Source organism: Coniosporium apollinis, assembly GCF_000281105.1.
Source record: "Coniosporium apollinis CBS 100218 chromosome Unknown supercont1.32, whole genome shotgun sequence".
In the NCBI taxonomy this organism is placed as follows: domain Eukaryota; kingdom Fungi; phylum Ascomycota; class Dothideomycetes; genus Coniosporium; species Coniosporium apollinis.
In genome coordinates, this window is record NW_006913294.1 from 17,434 (window position 1) to 30,346 (window position 12,913).

Below are 12,913 nucleotides of genomic sequence, written 5' to 3' on the forward strand. Positions count from 1 at the left end.
ATGAGCCGAGGGTCTTCAGGCTGGCACGATATTCGACCGAGAATGCGGGGGAGGAGATGCGCACGAGCCCCACTCGTGGCCTCCTCCAGTCGCAAAGCTTTCGGGACATTCGATGGGTGGCAGAGATGGATTGAGATTCCACCAACGTCATGCGGATATGCATTCTAGAGCTTCGGTATGCATGCCGCCCGTTGCGCGACATCATGGACCGAGGACGGCAAGAGGGTCTGCTAAAAGCTGGCTATTGCCCGCACTGGTGCTGCGGATAGAAGGCATCCACTGGACATTCATAGCTCTCTCCATTACCCATTAGAAGCTCAATCCCTCTGATATTGCAGGTTCACAGTATCCTGTATTCCTTAAGTGACTTAGCAACGTAAAGACACAACCACTACTTCTCGCACTATCATTTTACAGACGGGAGACCAATAATCCACCATGGCCTCCAAATCCGTCCGCCCATTCCCCACCATCAAAGAAGTCCGGACCTTCCTGATACAAGGCGTCGGATCCGGCGGAGATTATCATAATGTCAAAGGGGGCCACTGGCTGATCGACTCCAAAATTTCAACGCCCATGTCCCAGTACGAGAAATACCGACAATCAAGAACAAGCTGGGGCATCAACGTACTTGGCTCGTTCTGTGTCGAGATCGAAGCGACAGATGGCACAAAGGGGTTCGCTACGGGCTTTGGCGGGCCGCCTGCCTGCTGGCTGGTGGCGGAGCATTTTGAGAGGTTCTTGATTGGTGCTGGTAAGCTGGCCTTGAAGTAATTAGCACGCCTTGAGATGTACAATTCACTAATCTGGAGGCAGATCCGCGTGACACGAACCATCTCTTCGAGCAGATGTACCGCGCCTCGATGTTCTACGGCCGCAAAGGCCTGCCCGTAGCAGTCATCTCAGTCATCGACTTAGCTCTCTGGGACCTGCAGGGCAAGATCCGGAACGAGCCTGTCTACAAGCTAATCGGCGGCGCAACCCGCGAACGGCTGAACTTCTACTGCACCGGCCCCGAGCCGGCCTCCGCAAAAGCGATGGGATTCTTCGGCGGCAAAGTACCTCTACCCTACGGCCCCGGCGAAGGCCACGAAGGGTTGAAAAAGAACGTTGAGTTCCTGCGCAAGCACCGCGAAAGCGTCGGCCCAGACTTCCCACTGATGGTGGACTGCTACATGAGCCTGAACGTGCCGTACACGATCGAAGTCGCCAAGGCATGCGAGGATCTCAACATCAACTGGTGGGAGGAGTGCCTCTCGCCCGACGACACGGACGGCTTCGCGCAGATCAAGCGCGCGCATCCCACGATCAAGTTCACCACCGGCGAGCATGAGTACTCCCGCTACGGCTTCCGCAAGCTGATCGAGGGCCGCAACCTCGACATCCTGCAGCCGGACGTCATGTGGGTGGGCGGCATGACGGAGCTCCTCAAGGTCTCGGCCATGGCGGCTGCGTACGATATCCCCGTGGTACCGCATGCGTCGGGGCCCTACAGCTACCACTTTGTTGTCTCGCAGGCGAACTCGCCCTTTCAGGAGTATCTGGCTAACTCGCCGGATGGGAAGTCGGTGCTGCCCGTATTTGGGGACTTGTTCACGAACGAGCCGATCCCGGTGAAGGGGTATCTGGATGTGTCGGAGCTGGATAAGCCGGGCTTTGGGCTGGAGTTGAATCCTTCTGCGCCGTTGATCGACGCCAAAGGTATCTTGAACCCAGCGCCATCAAGGCCGTTGAAGCCTGCGGACCCGGCGGAACCGGCAGAACAGAAGGAAGCTGTCAACAGCGACATCAATGGTCATTCGGCGTAATTCCTTTTCTACGTACTCGGAGCTGGGCGTTCTGGGGGTCGGTTATGGACTAGCCATACTGGCGTACTACCAGGGTAGACAAGCAATGCATATGTTGATACGAACTATGGCAAACCAGTTAATACTCATCTACAGCTTGCACCAGGAAATCCGGAGAACCCAGCCGCTCCCCGTTTCCTTCCTTGCCCTTGCCCACTCTCCGAATCCTTAGCTCCTTGGCAGCTGAAACCAGGGACTCCATGTCCCGTCCCTCAGGCATTCGCCGATCTCGTGGAGACTCGGTTGCTTAGCTCGTGGTCGCTTGCTTTGAACACGAGGTGGCTTTCTTTTAGAAAAGCTTCTATGCGGCCGGCCTTGCCTCCAGTTAAATCCTCCCGCTGCACCCGAGAACTTGGCAAGGTTCGCGGTCATGAGCCGCGCACGCGAGGGCTGATTGACAGGGGTTAGTTAGGGCAGTGTTCTAGAGACTGGACCGTTCGAATTAATCATGCAGTCTTGAGAGAGGCTAAGAGATTGAGACATGCATCGATAGATTGCCATACATATTGCATGACGATGAGAAGATAGAATTGCAGCAAACCACATGAGTTGGTGCAAAATGTGCAAACAAATGACCAGCTACATAGATGGTAGCAACAAGCACAAGCACATGAGTCCTTCCACATCGCATTAACTCGAACGTAGCCGAGTCTGAGAGCGAGTATCGGTTAGTAAGATTACGCCTTCTCTGAGTCACTGATTCCGCCATTGGTGATGATGTAGGTTGCTTCTCGTTCCGGACAGTCTGCAGCACAAGTCAGTGTACGGGCCGATGCAGTCTCACATACGGGCGCACCCACCGGGAGAATCCTGGATCTTGGCCACACGCTCCTCTCCACGACCCTTGCGAAGCAGAACTCGGGTAGTGGACGCATGCGCAAGGACATGCCCACCGACAGGCTTGCGGCCGTCCGCACCGGCAAACAGGGCGCTGGCGCCTGGGTCGCTTTGGACTTGGTTTGTCTGTGATGTGGTTAACCACGATGATCTGGCGAAGGGATGCAGGACTTGCCATCAGAACGCAGACGTTGAACTCTAGGTGCGGTCAGTGAATTAGGACTTGATCAAATCGCACAGGGACGACTCGCCCTCCGCAATACGCGTCAGCCTCGCAAGGTACTTGTTCAGGTTCTGCTGCCGCTCGTTTAATTCGCCACGGCCGGTGTAGTCCACACGGAAGCAAGCCATGATGCTGTCGATAATCAGGAGCCGGTACTCGTTCGTGGCGAAGAACTCGGACAGCTTCTCGAGGAGTTCGGCCTGGTGCTCGCTATTTTGTGCTCGCGCGTACGAGATGTTGTCGAGCGCCTGATCCGGGTCGACACCGAAGCGCTCGGCGATCTGCTGGATTCGCTCGGGTCGAAAGGTGCCTTCGGTATCGACATACGCTACCTTGCCTTCGGCACCGCCCATGTCCTGGGATTGTCAGACGTCCATCGGATACAAGCGTGCTCTCTGGTTACCTTAGGCAGCTGGAGTCGTGTCAGTAGACAGCATATACGTCGCCTGCGGAGAGATTCACCTGAGCAACGACGGACATGGTATGTGAGAGTTGAGTTTTGCCGCATCCTGCAAGTTGTCAGTTCTAAGAGAGACGATGGAGTCCAGTGAGCTGACGGTATTCTCCAAAGACCTTTAACGAGTGTTAGCAACGCCGACTTTGGTCCTCTGCATAGAACTGAAGGCAGACTTGCCTCGCTGATACTCATGCTCTGGAAGCCTCTGGTCCTTTTTGTCAGCATGCTCAGACCCAGACAACACGAATGACAAGGCAGCCCATACCCTCCAAGGATTGAGTCGAACTGTTTGCTACCCGTCGATATCTTGACGACCCTCCTCCTCTGCTGTCCAAGCTCTTGAGCCGTGATGAAGCCATGCGCAGCCGGCTGCAAGAAGCGAGCTCGTCAGAACAGGATGCCCTCGTGAGAAGCCCTCTTGGCAGAAGAGGTGGTGCCGCTCAACGACTGACCTGACACTTCTGTATGGCTTCCTTGACCTTGTCGACCTTGATCTCACTGAAGCCCTTGATCTTGAGCAACGTTCGGCGAGTAGCAGAGTGGACAGACTGTGCGAGTCAGTTAGAATGCGGTTAGTGACGCGCCTCGGCGTTCGACGCGTAATAACGCGTTCTTACGCGTCGCAGATGATGTTACTGCTTACGGCTATAGTGTAGTATCCATTGTTCTTGAGCTTTGAGATGTCGGTCGCGCCGATGCCTGTAAGACGAATGCTGTGAGCGACAACAAGCGTCGCATTGCGGGATGGAGGAGCAAATACCGTGAGCTTGGATCGCATCAATGTTGACGATGAAGCCTTCCTACGTAGAGTGAGTGAGATGCGCAAGACAAATGATGATGAAGGCAGGCGCACATCGTCAATATCGGAACTGGACACGGATGCTGGCATAGTGGGCGGCTGTGGGCCAGAGGTGCTGGAGCCGAAGTGCGTGACGAGTTATGGAGAAGGTCTTAGGGATAGTACACAGTGCAGTGCTTAGGGATCTACAAGAAGCTCTCGACGTTAGAAGAAGACGACTGGCGATGAGACTGGTGGCAAAAAGGGGAGGAGGTAGGAGAACGTTGGCTGCGCATCTCGCCAAGCTTCTCCAAACGTCAACGTACCTAGCCTTCGCTCACTCACCGCTCTCTACGAAAGGCATCGGCCGCAAGTATCATGGGACACAGGAGAGCTCACTACTAGCGTTGTTTAAGTGATGGAAGATGCACGTAGGTGAGACTTGGACCGACTAATCATAGCTGCACGCACACCAGTAAATAGATAGCTACCTTAAGCGACACGGAGCGCGCAAATTGTCAACAGAAGCGTAGCCACTTGTAATCCAAACAACCTAGCCTGCCCGGCGTCGCGACCACTGCTTCTCTACCTCCTATTTCCCGTCTGTCTGCCCTTCCTTTCTCTTCCGAGCCTCCGCCTACTTCATCTTCCGGCCTCTCGTTCGAGTCTGTCCTGAAGCCAACCAGGGACAGACGCGAACCAACACTTAGCGCCAATCGATCGGTATGAGGTGTGTAATTTTGGGACGCAAATAATGGGGTATCGGGATTTCGTGAAATTTTTGACAAGGTCGTAGAACGTTACGAAGCCAGTGCCAGAGAAGGATGAGTGGCAACTTTGGGCGATGTGACGAGATCGTGATTCTAAGTGAGTGTGGAAATAACGAAGGAGAATCGCACTATCCAAGTCGAGAAGGGAGATTGCTGCAGGAACTGTCGAGAAGCCGAAAAACTCCAGAGAGGGTGTAAGAAGCGTGTTCCAGGTTTATGCGACAGCGGTTGTAGGCGCAGCTGGCTGAACAGGAATGGCTGGCGCGGAAGGGGCACCAACATCGCCGTTGACCTCAGCCTGCGGGCATTCCCGGGAAATGTGTCCAGCCTCGCCGCAACGGTAACAGGTCTTGCCAGCGGTGTTGAGAGGGCCTCCGTTAGGAGCAGTGCAGTCCCTCGAGATATGTCCGAGCTTGCCGCAAGCATAGCACTTCATCGCCTGCGCTTGGCAGTCACGGGCATAGTGGTTGGGACCGCCACACTTGTAGCAGGTAGCCGGACGAGCTCCAGCGTAGCCACCGCGGAAGCCGCCGGCGTACCCGCCTCGTGGAGGACCGGGAACGCGTCCAGCGCCAGCAGCGCCAGGGTTGGGGCATGCTCGCTAGAGATATGTTAGTCGTGAACGATCTTAGGAGAGGTCAAACAATGGCTTACTGCAAGGTGACCTGGCTGGCCGCAAGAGTAGCATCGGCCGCTGGTACCAGCACCGCTAAGTCGCAGCGTCGGGCAGTCGGCCTGGACATGGCCCAGTCCCTGACAATGGTAGCATTGCTTGGCTGGAACATCGGTCAGTATCTAATTACTTGATGTTGACATGTGATTTCTGTCTTACTTTCGGTGGTGCGTGGATGCGGGCAACCGTTGGACTCATGGCCTGGTTGGCATTAGTTGTGAAATCTGGGTACCTTGCAGCTCTCGGCGCATACCTGGTTGCTTGCCTGTCATCGCAGTTAGCTTTGACGATCTAGACGAATCTGGGCTTTCGAGATGGCTTACAGTTGTAGCAAAGCCGCTCAGACGATGAGCACACCTCGGCGTAGTGCCCTACGTTTCCGCACTTGTAGCACGCGCGACGCGATAGAGAAGACATCCTGCTCTCTCCTTCCTGAATCTGTGGAGTCCCGCTGTTAGATACTTGGATCCCGTGCATGCGATTTCCCGGCGCGAAGCCGAAAGCCAATGTCGCAAAGAGCTTCAAACCCAGAACACGGTCGCAGTGACGCGGTGGAGATCTGGGACCAAGACGGACAAACTTACGATTTCTAGAGCAAGGTTTGCTGAAAGAGAGAGTGATGTACCTAAGTACCTTCAAGTGGTTTCACCTGTCGCAGTCAGCGAAAAAAACTTCTCGAATGAGGCGGCGCGCAGACTGCTAAGGTGCTGTCGCGAAGCGCTGGAGGACTCACGCTCTGGATCTCCTTCCCTCAACTGCACAACTTCACAACGCTCTCAGCAGCTCTGGCGATCGTGGTGGTTATATGCAAGAGAAGGTTGCTGCAGGGCGGGAAGAATTCTAGTTGTCCCGGCTTCGAGGGCGAAGGCGTTCGGTCTGCAAGGACCACCCGGCATACCTGCACTGGGCTATCGGAATCCAGACCTCGGTCAGCTTGACATCCCCTTCACGTCCCTGTCATGCACGCTAAGCAGGGCAATCCCTGTGCTCATGCGGGCCTGTGATTGATTGAAGCTCGGAGAAAGGAGCTTAGTAATTGGCGGCCGGTTCCCTCTCTTGCCACGTTCTCGAAGTGGCAGCTTTCCAGAACTCTTCCATGTGGAAAAAGGCTCATGCAGTGGCCGGGGCCTCATGCAGCCGGGGTTTCAGGCACCACGCGGTCGCCAGAACCTCCAGCTTGGAAGGCTTCAGGGCTGGGGGGCTCTAGGGCCGCGCCGAGCGGCTGCGTTGCCCAGGTGTGAAACCTCCACTTCCCGAGCTGTCGCGTCTTTCCCATCCGAACGTTTCCCGCCAAACCCGCTCGGATCGCCACTGCGTTCCATGTGCATTTACGCGCGAGAAGCATCTACAGCATGTTTCCACATCCGATGGATACCCTGCCCATCTGCAGGTAGCTTGTCATGCGTTTTGTTCGGTATCAGAGCCCTTCCATTGGCTAGAATCTTGACAACGCAGTTCTGGAGCCTATCAGATCGCGTACCGGCAGCGTGCCTACCCTGTGATAACGAACACTAACCACCGGCTGTGGAAACACGGTACATGACACCGTTTCCGTAGCTGCATGGGAACAGACGCACTTCTGCTGGCCGTCTCAGGAGGCTGTTGGGATACTATTTGCAATCAGGGGACAGCCTTTCCAAGTTGGTCAAGACCGCGCATATCTGAATGTGCCCGCGGGCGTGTATTCGCATGCCTCCGATATTAGACACTGACAGGGGAGACGCTACCACAAAACTAATTATTCCGACAGAAATCTGAAGACATGCACGCTCTTTGCAAAGGTCTATATTCGGTTGAATTCGTAATCGTTGTTCAAGTCCCTTCGTATCTCGTTACTCCTTCTCGATCACCGCGGGAGCCCTGATCGTCCGCCCCTTCAAGAAGTCGAGACCCTCACCGCCGTAGCTGATCAACGGAGAGACTTCGATCCCAGTATCATCGCTCTCGCCTGTGACCACGCCTCCTGCATCCTGCACCCACTGCCTCCCCTGATCCATAATGTCCCGCCTGCTGGTGTCCGGGTCATCTTCTCCCGTGCCTTTTGCGTTCTTCAGTGGCGAGAACTCGTCTTCGCGCTTCACTTCCATGCAAGCGAATTTGTCCATCGATAGGAACGGGAAGCAGTCAAACACAAACTGTTCGAGTTTGATCCCGTTCGGCTTTTCGGGCTTGACCGTCTTGCCCGTCTCGATGTCCACAGACGGGATCTTCTTGCGCGCCATGTGGTGCGGCAGGCGGTGTGCCCATTCAGGGATGCTCTCGAGAAAGCGGTAGGAGTAGTAGTGATTGACGATATTTGCGGCGCGGAACTTAAGCAGGTCGTGGTTCTTGGGGTCTTTGGCCTCCGCGGTCTCCGCGTCAATCTCGGAATATTCAACCACATCAGGTTTGCCGTTCTTTTGTATGATAAGGCCGACGGACTCCTTCGCATTGCGCTTGCGGACGACCTTGGTCGCGATATCCACGTCTTTGGACGCGGAGAAGCCGATGAACGTCGGATCAGCTACCTTGACGAGGCAGTTGTCGACGCAGTACGCGTGGATGTGCTTGATGCCGCGCTTGCGCATGTCGGCTACGACACCGGCACTGATGAGTGCTTGGTATAAGCCGCCATTGCCGTCTGGGGCCACAGCAACCTACAAGTTCCGTGTTAGATGGCTGTATCACAGTATAGTCCTGTCTATTAAGAAATGCTTACCTTTGACGTACTCTCCAGCAATATCTTCCCATCGTTCGAAATGCACGGCAGCACACCCTGCTCAAAAATCCCCACATTCTCCTTCTTCAGCCCAAAACAGTCATGCTCCGCAAAGAACTTCTCCGTCGACGCTCTCGTCGGTCCGCTGGTCATGACATACCACGGCACGACGACGGCCTCCTTCCCATGCTTCTTCTGCGCCAGCTGCTGCACCTTCCTGATCCGCTCCGCCTGCAGCTGGAACAGCGACTTGTGGCTCGGCAGCCCAATGTCAAAGCAGCCCTTAGGCGCTGAACTGCCGAGGCGTGTCCCCTGCCCACCAGCCATCAGCACCACGGCGACCTGGTTCTCTGCAATCAGGTCCAGGCCGGACTCGTACCATGCCGTGAGGTCTTCGGGCTTGGAGTCGAGGACTGAGGACGTAGCGGACTCGGGAAGAGGCTCGAGGGTCGGAGAATCGTCTTTTTGCTCGGATTTCGGGGGGTTGAGGGCCCGGTCGGTGATCTTGTTGATGTGGTCCGGGTCGATGGCGGAGAGTTGGCCAAAGAGAGAGGCTTTCTCTGCTACGCTGAGGGAGTCGTAGAAGGTGAAAACTTGCTCCTGTCCGGCCTTTTCGTACTTTGAGCGGAGCTCTTGGACTTCTTCTGCGCTGGGCTCCTTTGGCGGGGCGCCTTTCGGCTCGGGGCTGGTGAGGTTGAGGCTCTCGAGCATGCTGTTGACGGTGTCTTTAATTGCGGCGGCCATGGTGAGATTCAATTGATTGGAATTGTCTACGGTTTGACTGGGAGTTAGGAGGAACAATAAGGAAGCCAGGTCTGAAGAGCGTCAGAAATAGTTGAAAGGGAGCTTTTGTTTTGGACCCTGCATGCAGCCGCATCATCGCCAAAGATAGAGCCTTCAGCCTCAGGATTCAGCTGGCACGTGACCTGCTTGGAGATCAGGATTAAGCTACTCCCGGATTCAGTATTGTTTTCGTTTTTCGCAGGCTGGAATAAAGCGCAAGCAAGTTGGAGAAGCCTGGACATGACCTTCTCGCTGATTAGGGGACAGGATGCATGGTAGAACGAGGCGGTCAACACGGGTTTCGGCTTCTCTAGCCATTCCCATTCACACTCCGTTGCATCAAGAAAGGACGCCCTGGGTTCAACTAGTCCAGCAATATTAAAAACACACAATTACGCTCACTGACACTGCTTCAGTAAGCTCGATGTCTATGAAGAATACAGGACCTATCTCCCCTACCACCCCTTCGCAGTGTATCGCGCTACTTAGTTAAGAGTTATTGATATAAGAGTGCGGTTACTGCTTCCATTTGAAAGGGTTCACGCCTGTGAAACAGGAAGATCACCTTTGCGAATGCGGTGTACAGAGCATATAAGGTAGGTCGTACGTCCCGTTGGAATGCCGCTTTTAGGCACCCATAAGAAGTTTGTTGTGCAAGCCGGATGGCAATGTAAGAACACCACCGTGAAGCTGAAGCTACGTTGACCTGAATTTCTTGAGCCTGTTGGATCGGCTACAGTGAGACTCCAACCCACGGATGCCTGCCAACCGCTTTGCACGCCTTGTCAAGATGGCTTCGAACGAGTCGCTCGAGGTCGGAGTGAAGAACGAAGATGAAGCAGCGACCAGCGCAGGTCAAGTTATGGAGGAAGAATCTCCACCAAGGCCGCAAACGCCTGATGTTGCTTAGGTAGATACAGAGGGGACATGGATTTTCCTTGGGACGAGCCTGATACCGCCACACGCAGGTCACTCACAAAAAGCTTGCAGCTGGCAAAGACGTCTAGAGGCAGAATTCTCCTCACGGAAGCTTACGAGATTAATGGAATCAAAGCCCCCGCTTCAGCCACCGCAGAGGATCCGTTAATGGAACAATTCGGGACTGAAGATGCCAATCCCGCTGCTACCTCCAAGCTCAACCACCAAACGTAAAAGAGCGGCAGATACAGCAGCACCCCCCAACGAAGCGTACCAAGGAAGGCCTCCAGAGTCGAAACCATCAGCCGTGCAGGTGATTCAACTCTTACTCTCGCCCGCCGCACTCAATCCCTGCCGTCCAGAAGACGAGACAAAAGATATCCAGACTCATGGCGATGAGTTTCGGATCTACTATTCGAGCAAACTAAATTCTTTCAAAGAACTCATGTGCGCCGTCGTGCTCACCGGGTCGAGCCCCCATGAATGCGGTTTGAAAAGGATCCGCACGATCTTCAACGAACCACACGAATTCACCCCCGCAAAAGCCGTGCACGATGCTGGGAGTGAAAACTGGCAGCAGGCAGTTTCGAATGCGCCAAATGAACACTACAACAAGACCGCCAAATGATTTGGCAGGGTTGCTGGCATCGTACTGGACAAATTCGCCAAAGATGATGACCCGGACGGTATTACTTTAGAAGCAGTACGAAGAGAAGCTGGATACGACGTGGGCGCAGAGCGCCACTTGCTCTGGTATCGTATAGGGACGTCAGTCCTTTCAATATTCTTTCGACGGATCCAGCGGCTTTGGATGGAACACTACGAACACCCATTCATGGATGAACGAACAAAAGAGGCGGTGCAGCGCCTCGGGCTTCCGGTTGAATGTTGGCAGCTGCAGGCTCTTCTAGAGAAGGATTGGAGCGAGCTCGATGCGAAGGGAAATGAAGGTGAAGATGAAGACATGAGAGAGAGACATGCTTTCGTTACTATCCTGGACCGTGCTATAGGGGCTGGTCTTGAGCACAACCATGATGCCGTTTTGAAGGCAGCATCGAAGATCTAATCACGGCGAGGATTTATACTGGGCTGCGCTCAAAGGAAGCGTTTAACGAAACTTTCGGATAAGTGGATTGACTTATTTCGTTTTAGCTTGATACTACAGCTCCCCTCTCGGTAGAGTAACATTGTGATAGCTTGCAACTGAGTCGCGGAAACTGCGTGTGTGTCGTCAGAGATGACTAAGTCGGTCTGCTCCAACTGCGTGCAAATCTATTGTCCGCTCGCGTGCTGAAATGATGATGCCGAGCGGTGGAGAGTTCGAACTGCGGTGCGGGTTTCGGAATCGGACGTCATCATCCGAGCTTCGATCGGTGCTTTCCGACCTCTCTCTGCCTCGAGGGGTCTTTGCCGCTTCCGAAAGCCCTTGAGTTCCCTTCCACCAGCTCAATTGCTCTTGTTTCTGAATAGATAGAGCTCCAAGATGTTCGCCCGACAGGTTTTCCGGCCAGCCCACGTGCTGAAGAACGTAAGCCTCGTACCCTCCATCCTAAACATCAGTTGTGCCTCCAGCAACACCCAGCAACGCCCAGCTAACCACCGATCATCTCCCTCAGCATGTCCGCCGCTACGCGACCGAGCCTCCCCAAAGCAGCAACCGCAGTGCCGCGCTCTTCGGCGGTATCGCCGCCGCCGCGGGTGCAGGCGCCTACTACTACATGAACATGGGCGACGTGGCTCCGCGCAACAAGGAGCGCCTAGGCGACCAGTCCGCGGCGCAGGGCTCGCCATCGTCGCGGAGGGAGGAGGAGAATATACCGGCGAAGGCGGAAAAGCCAATGATGGCGTTCAAGGGCGGAGACCAGGGGTTCATCTCGTTGAAGCTGGAGAGCGTGGAGGATATTAATCATAATACGAAGAGATTCCGGTTTAAGCTGCCGGAGGAGGATAGTGTTTCTGGGTTGCACGTCGCGTGTGAGTGTGCCTGTGTCAAAGCTGGGCGGGGGGCACATGCTGATGGGAAACGCAGCGGCCGTCATTGCTAAGTACAAGGGCCCTGAGATGGAAAAGCCTGCAATTCGGCCATACACGCCCGTCAGCGACGAAGGTCAGCAGGACTCACCCCTCCACCTCCACGAACACGTCGGTACTAATCCATATCAGACACCAAGAACTACATGGACTTTGTAATCAAGCGCTACCCCGACGGCCCCATGTCCGAGCACCTGCACAGCATGAACCCGGGCCAGCGGCTCGACTTCAAGGGGCCGATCCCCAAATACCCTTGGGAACCCAACAAGCACGACCACATCGCGTTGGTTGCCGGCGGGACGGGTATCACGCCGATGTACCAGCTCGCGCGCGCGATCTTCAAGAACCCCGAGGACAAGACAAAAGTGACGCTCGTCTTCGGCAACATCGCAGAAGAAGACGTTCTGCTGAAGCGCGAGTGGGACGAGCTCGAGAACACGTATCCACAGCGCTTCCGCGCGTTCTATACGCTGGATAAGCCGCCAGAGGACTGGCAGCAGGGGAAGGGCTTCATTACCAAAGAGTTACTGAAGACGGTGCTGCCGGAGCCGAAGGAGAAGAACGTCAAGGTTTTCGTGTGCGGGCCGCCGGGTTTGTACAAGGCTGTTAGCGGCACGAAGAAGAGCCCCCAGGACCAGGGAGAGCTGGAGGGACATCTGAAGGATCTTGGGTACAGCAAGGACCAGGTGTACAAGTTCTAGTGTGTTGAAACCTGGTAGCTGCGAACTTTTGGCGTCGAAGGATGTTGTGCAGATCCTGGAGTTAGAGTCCTAGAAGCAGCATCTGCCCCATCCCCCGATAGACCATTCGTAGAATAGGGGTTCCTGTACAGTGATAGAGCAGCGTCGTTTGAGATCTGCGTACCATAGATCAATTCTTCAGGAATACCGACCGCCCA

At 54.9% G+C, this 12,913-nt stretch overlaps 6 protein-coding genes across 6 annotated transcripts; 3 read left to right on the plus strand and 3 right to left on the minus strand.

The window, feature by feature from the left end:
- Positions 1–438: 438 nt before the first annotated feature.
- W97_06338 (uncharacterized protein) lies at positions 439–1,808 on the plus strand (the record flags this gene model as incomplete). Its single annotated transcript, XM_007784212.1, has 2 exons — positions 439–754; positions 817–1,808. 2 exons carry the CDS (start codon positions 439–441, stop codon positions 1,806–1,808), a joined length of 1,308 nt encoding a protein of 435 aa, XP_007782402.1.
- Positions 1,809–2,524: 716 nt separating this feature from the next.
- Positions 2,525–4,253, minus strand: W97_06339 (meiotic recombination protein DLH1; the record flags this gene model as incomplete). The annotated part of the gene is made up of 11 exons (XM_007784213.1): positions 2,525–2,592; positions 2,648–2,835; positions 2,932–3,263; positions 3,311–3,319; positions 3,370–3,416; positions 3,538–3,569; positions 3,630–3,733; positions 3,817–3,912; positions 4,008–4,063; positions 4,125–4,164; positions 4,218–4,253. The coding sequence occupies 11 exons, from the start codon at positions 4,251–4,253 to the stop codon at positions 2,525–2,527; spliced, it is 1,008 nt and encodes a 335-aa protein (XP_007782403.1).
- Positions 4,254–5,126: 873 nt separating this feature from the next.
- W97_06340 (uncharacterized protein) lies at positions 5,127–6,002 on the minus strand (the record flags this gene model as incomplete). The annotated part of the gene is made up of 5 exons (XM_007784214.1): positions 5,127–5,513; positions 5,567–5,688; positions 5,745–5,786; positions 5,839–5,850; positions 5,909–6,002. The coding sequence occupies 5 exons, from the start codon at positions 6,000–6,002 to the stop codon at positions 5,127–5,129; spliced, it is 657 nt and encodes a 218-aa protein (XP_007782404.1).
- A 1,415-nt stretch (positions 6,003–7,417) lies between these two features.
- On the minus strand, positions 7,418–9,027 carry W97_06341 (UDP-N-acetylglucosamine pyrophosphorylase; the record flags this gene model as incomplete). Its single annotated transcript, XM_007784215.1, has 2 exons — positions 7,418–8,221; positions 8,284–9,027. The coding sequence occupies 2 exons, from the start codon at positions 9,025–9,027 to the stop codon at positions 7,418–7,420; spliced, it is 1,548 nt and encodes a 515-aa protein (XP_007782405.1).
- Positions 9,028–10,174: 1,147 nt separating this feature from the next.
- On the plus strand, positions 10,175–10,612 carry W97_06342 (uncharacterized protein; the record flags this gene model as incomplete). The annotated part of the gene is made up of 1 exon (XM_007784216.1): positions 10,175–10,612. One exon carries the CDS (start codon positions 10,175–10,177, stop codon positions 10,610–10,612), a length of 438 nt encoding a protein of 145 aa, XP_007782406.1.
- Positions 10,613–11,467: 855 nt separating this feature from the next.
- W97_06343 (NADH-cytochrome b5 reductase 2) lies at positions 11,468–12,716 on the plus strand (the record flags this gene model as incomplete). The annotated part of the gene is made up of 4 exons (XM_007784217.1): positions 11,468–11,512; positions 11,601–11,958; positions 12,014–12,091; positions 12,148–12,716. The coding sequence occupies 4 exons, from the start codon at positions 11,468–11,470 to the stop codon at positions 12,714–12,716; spliced, it is 1,050 nt and encodes a 349-aa protein (XP_007782407.1).
- Positions 12,717–12,913: the final 197 nt, after the last annotated feature.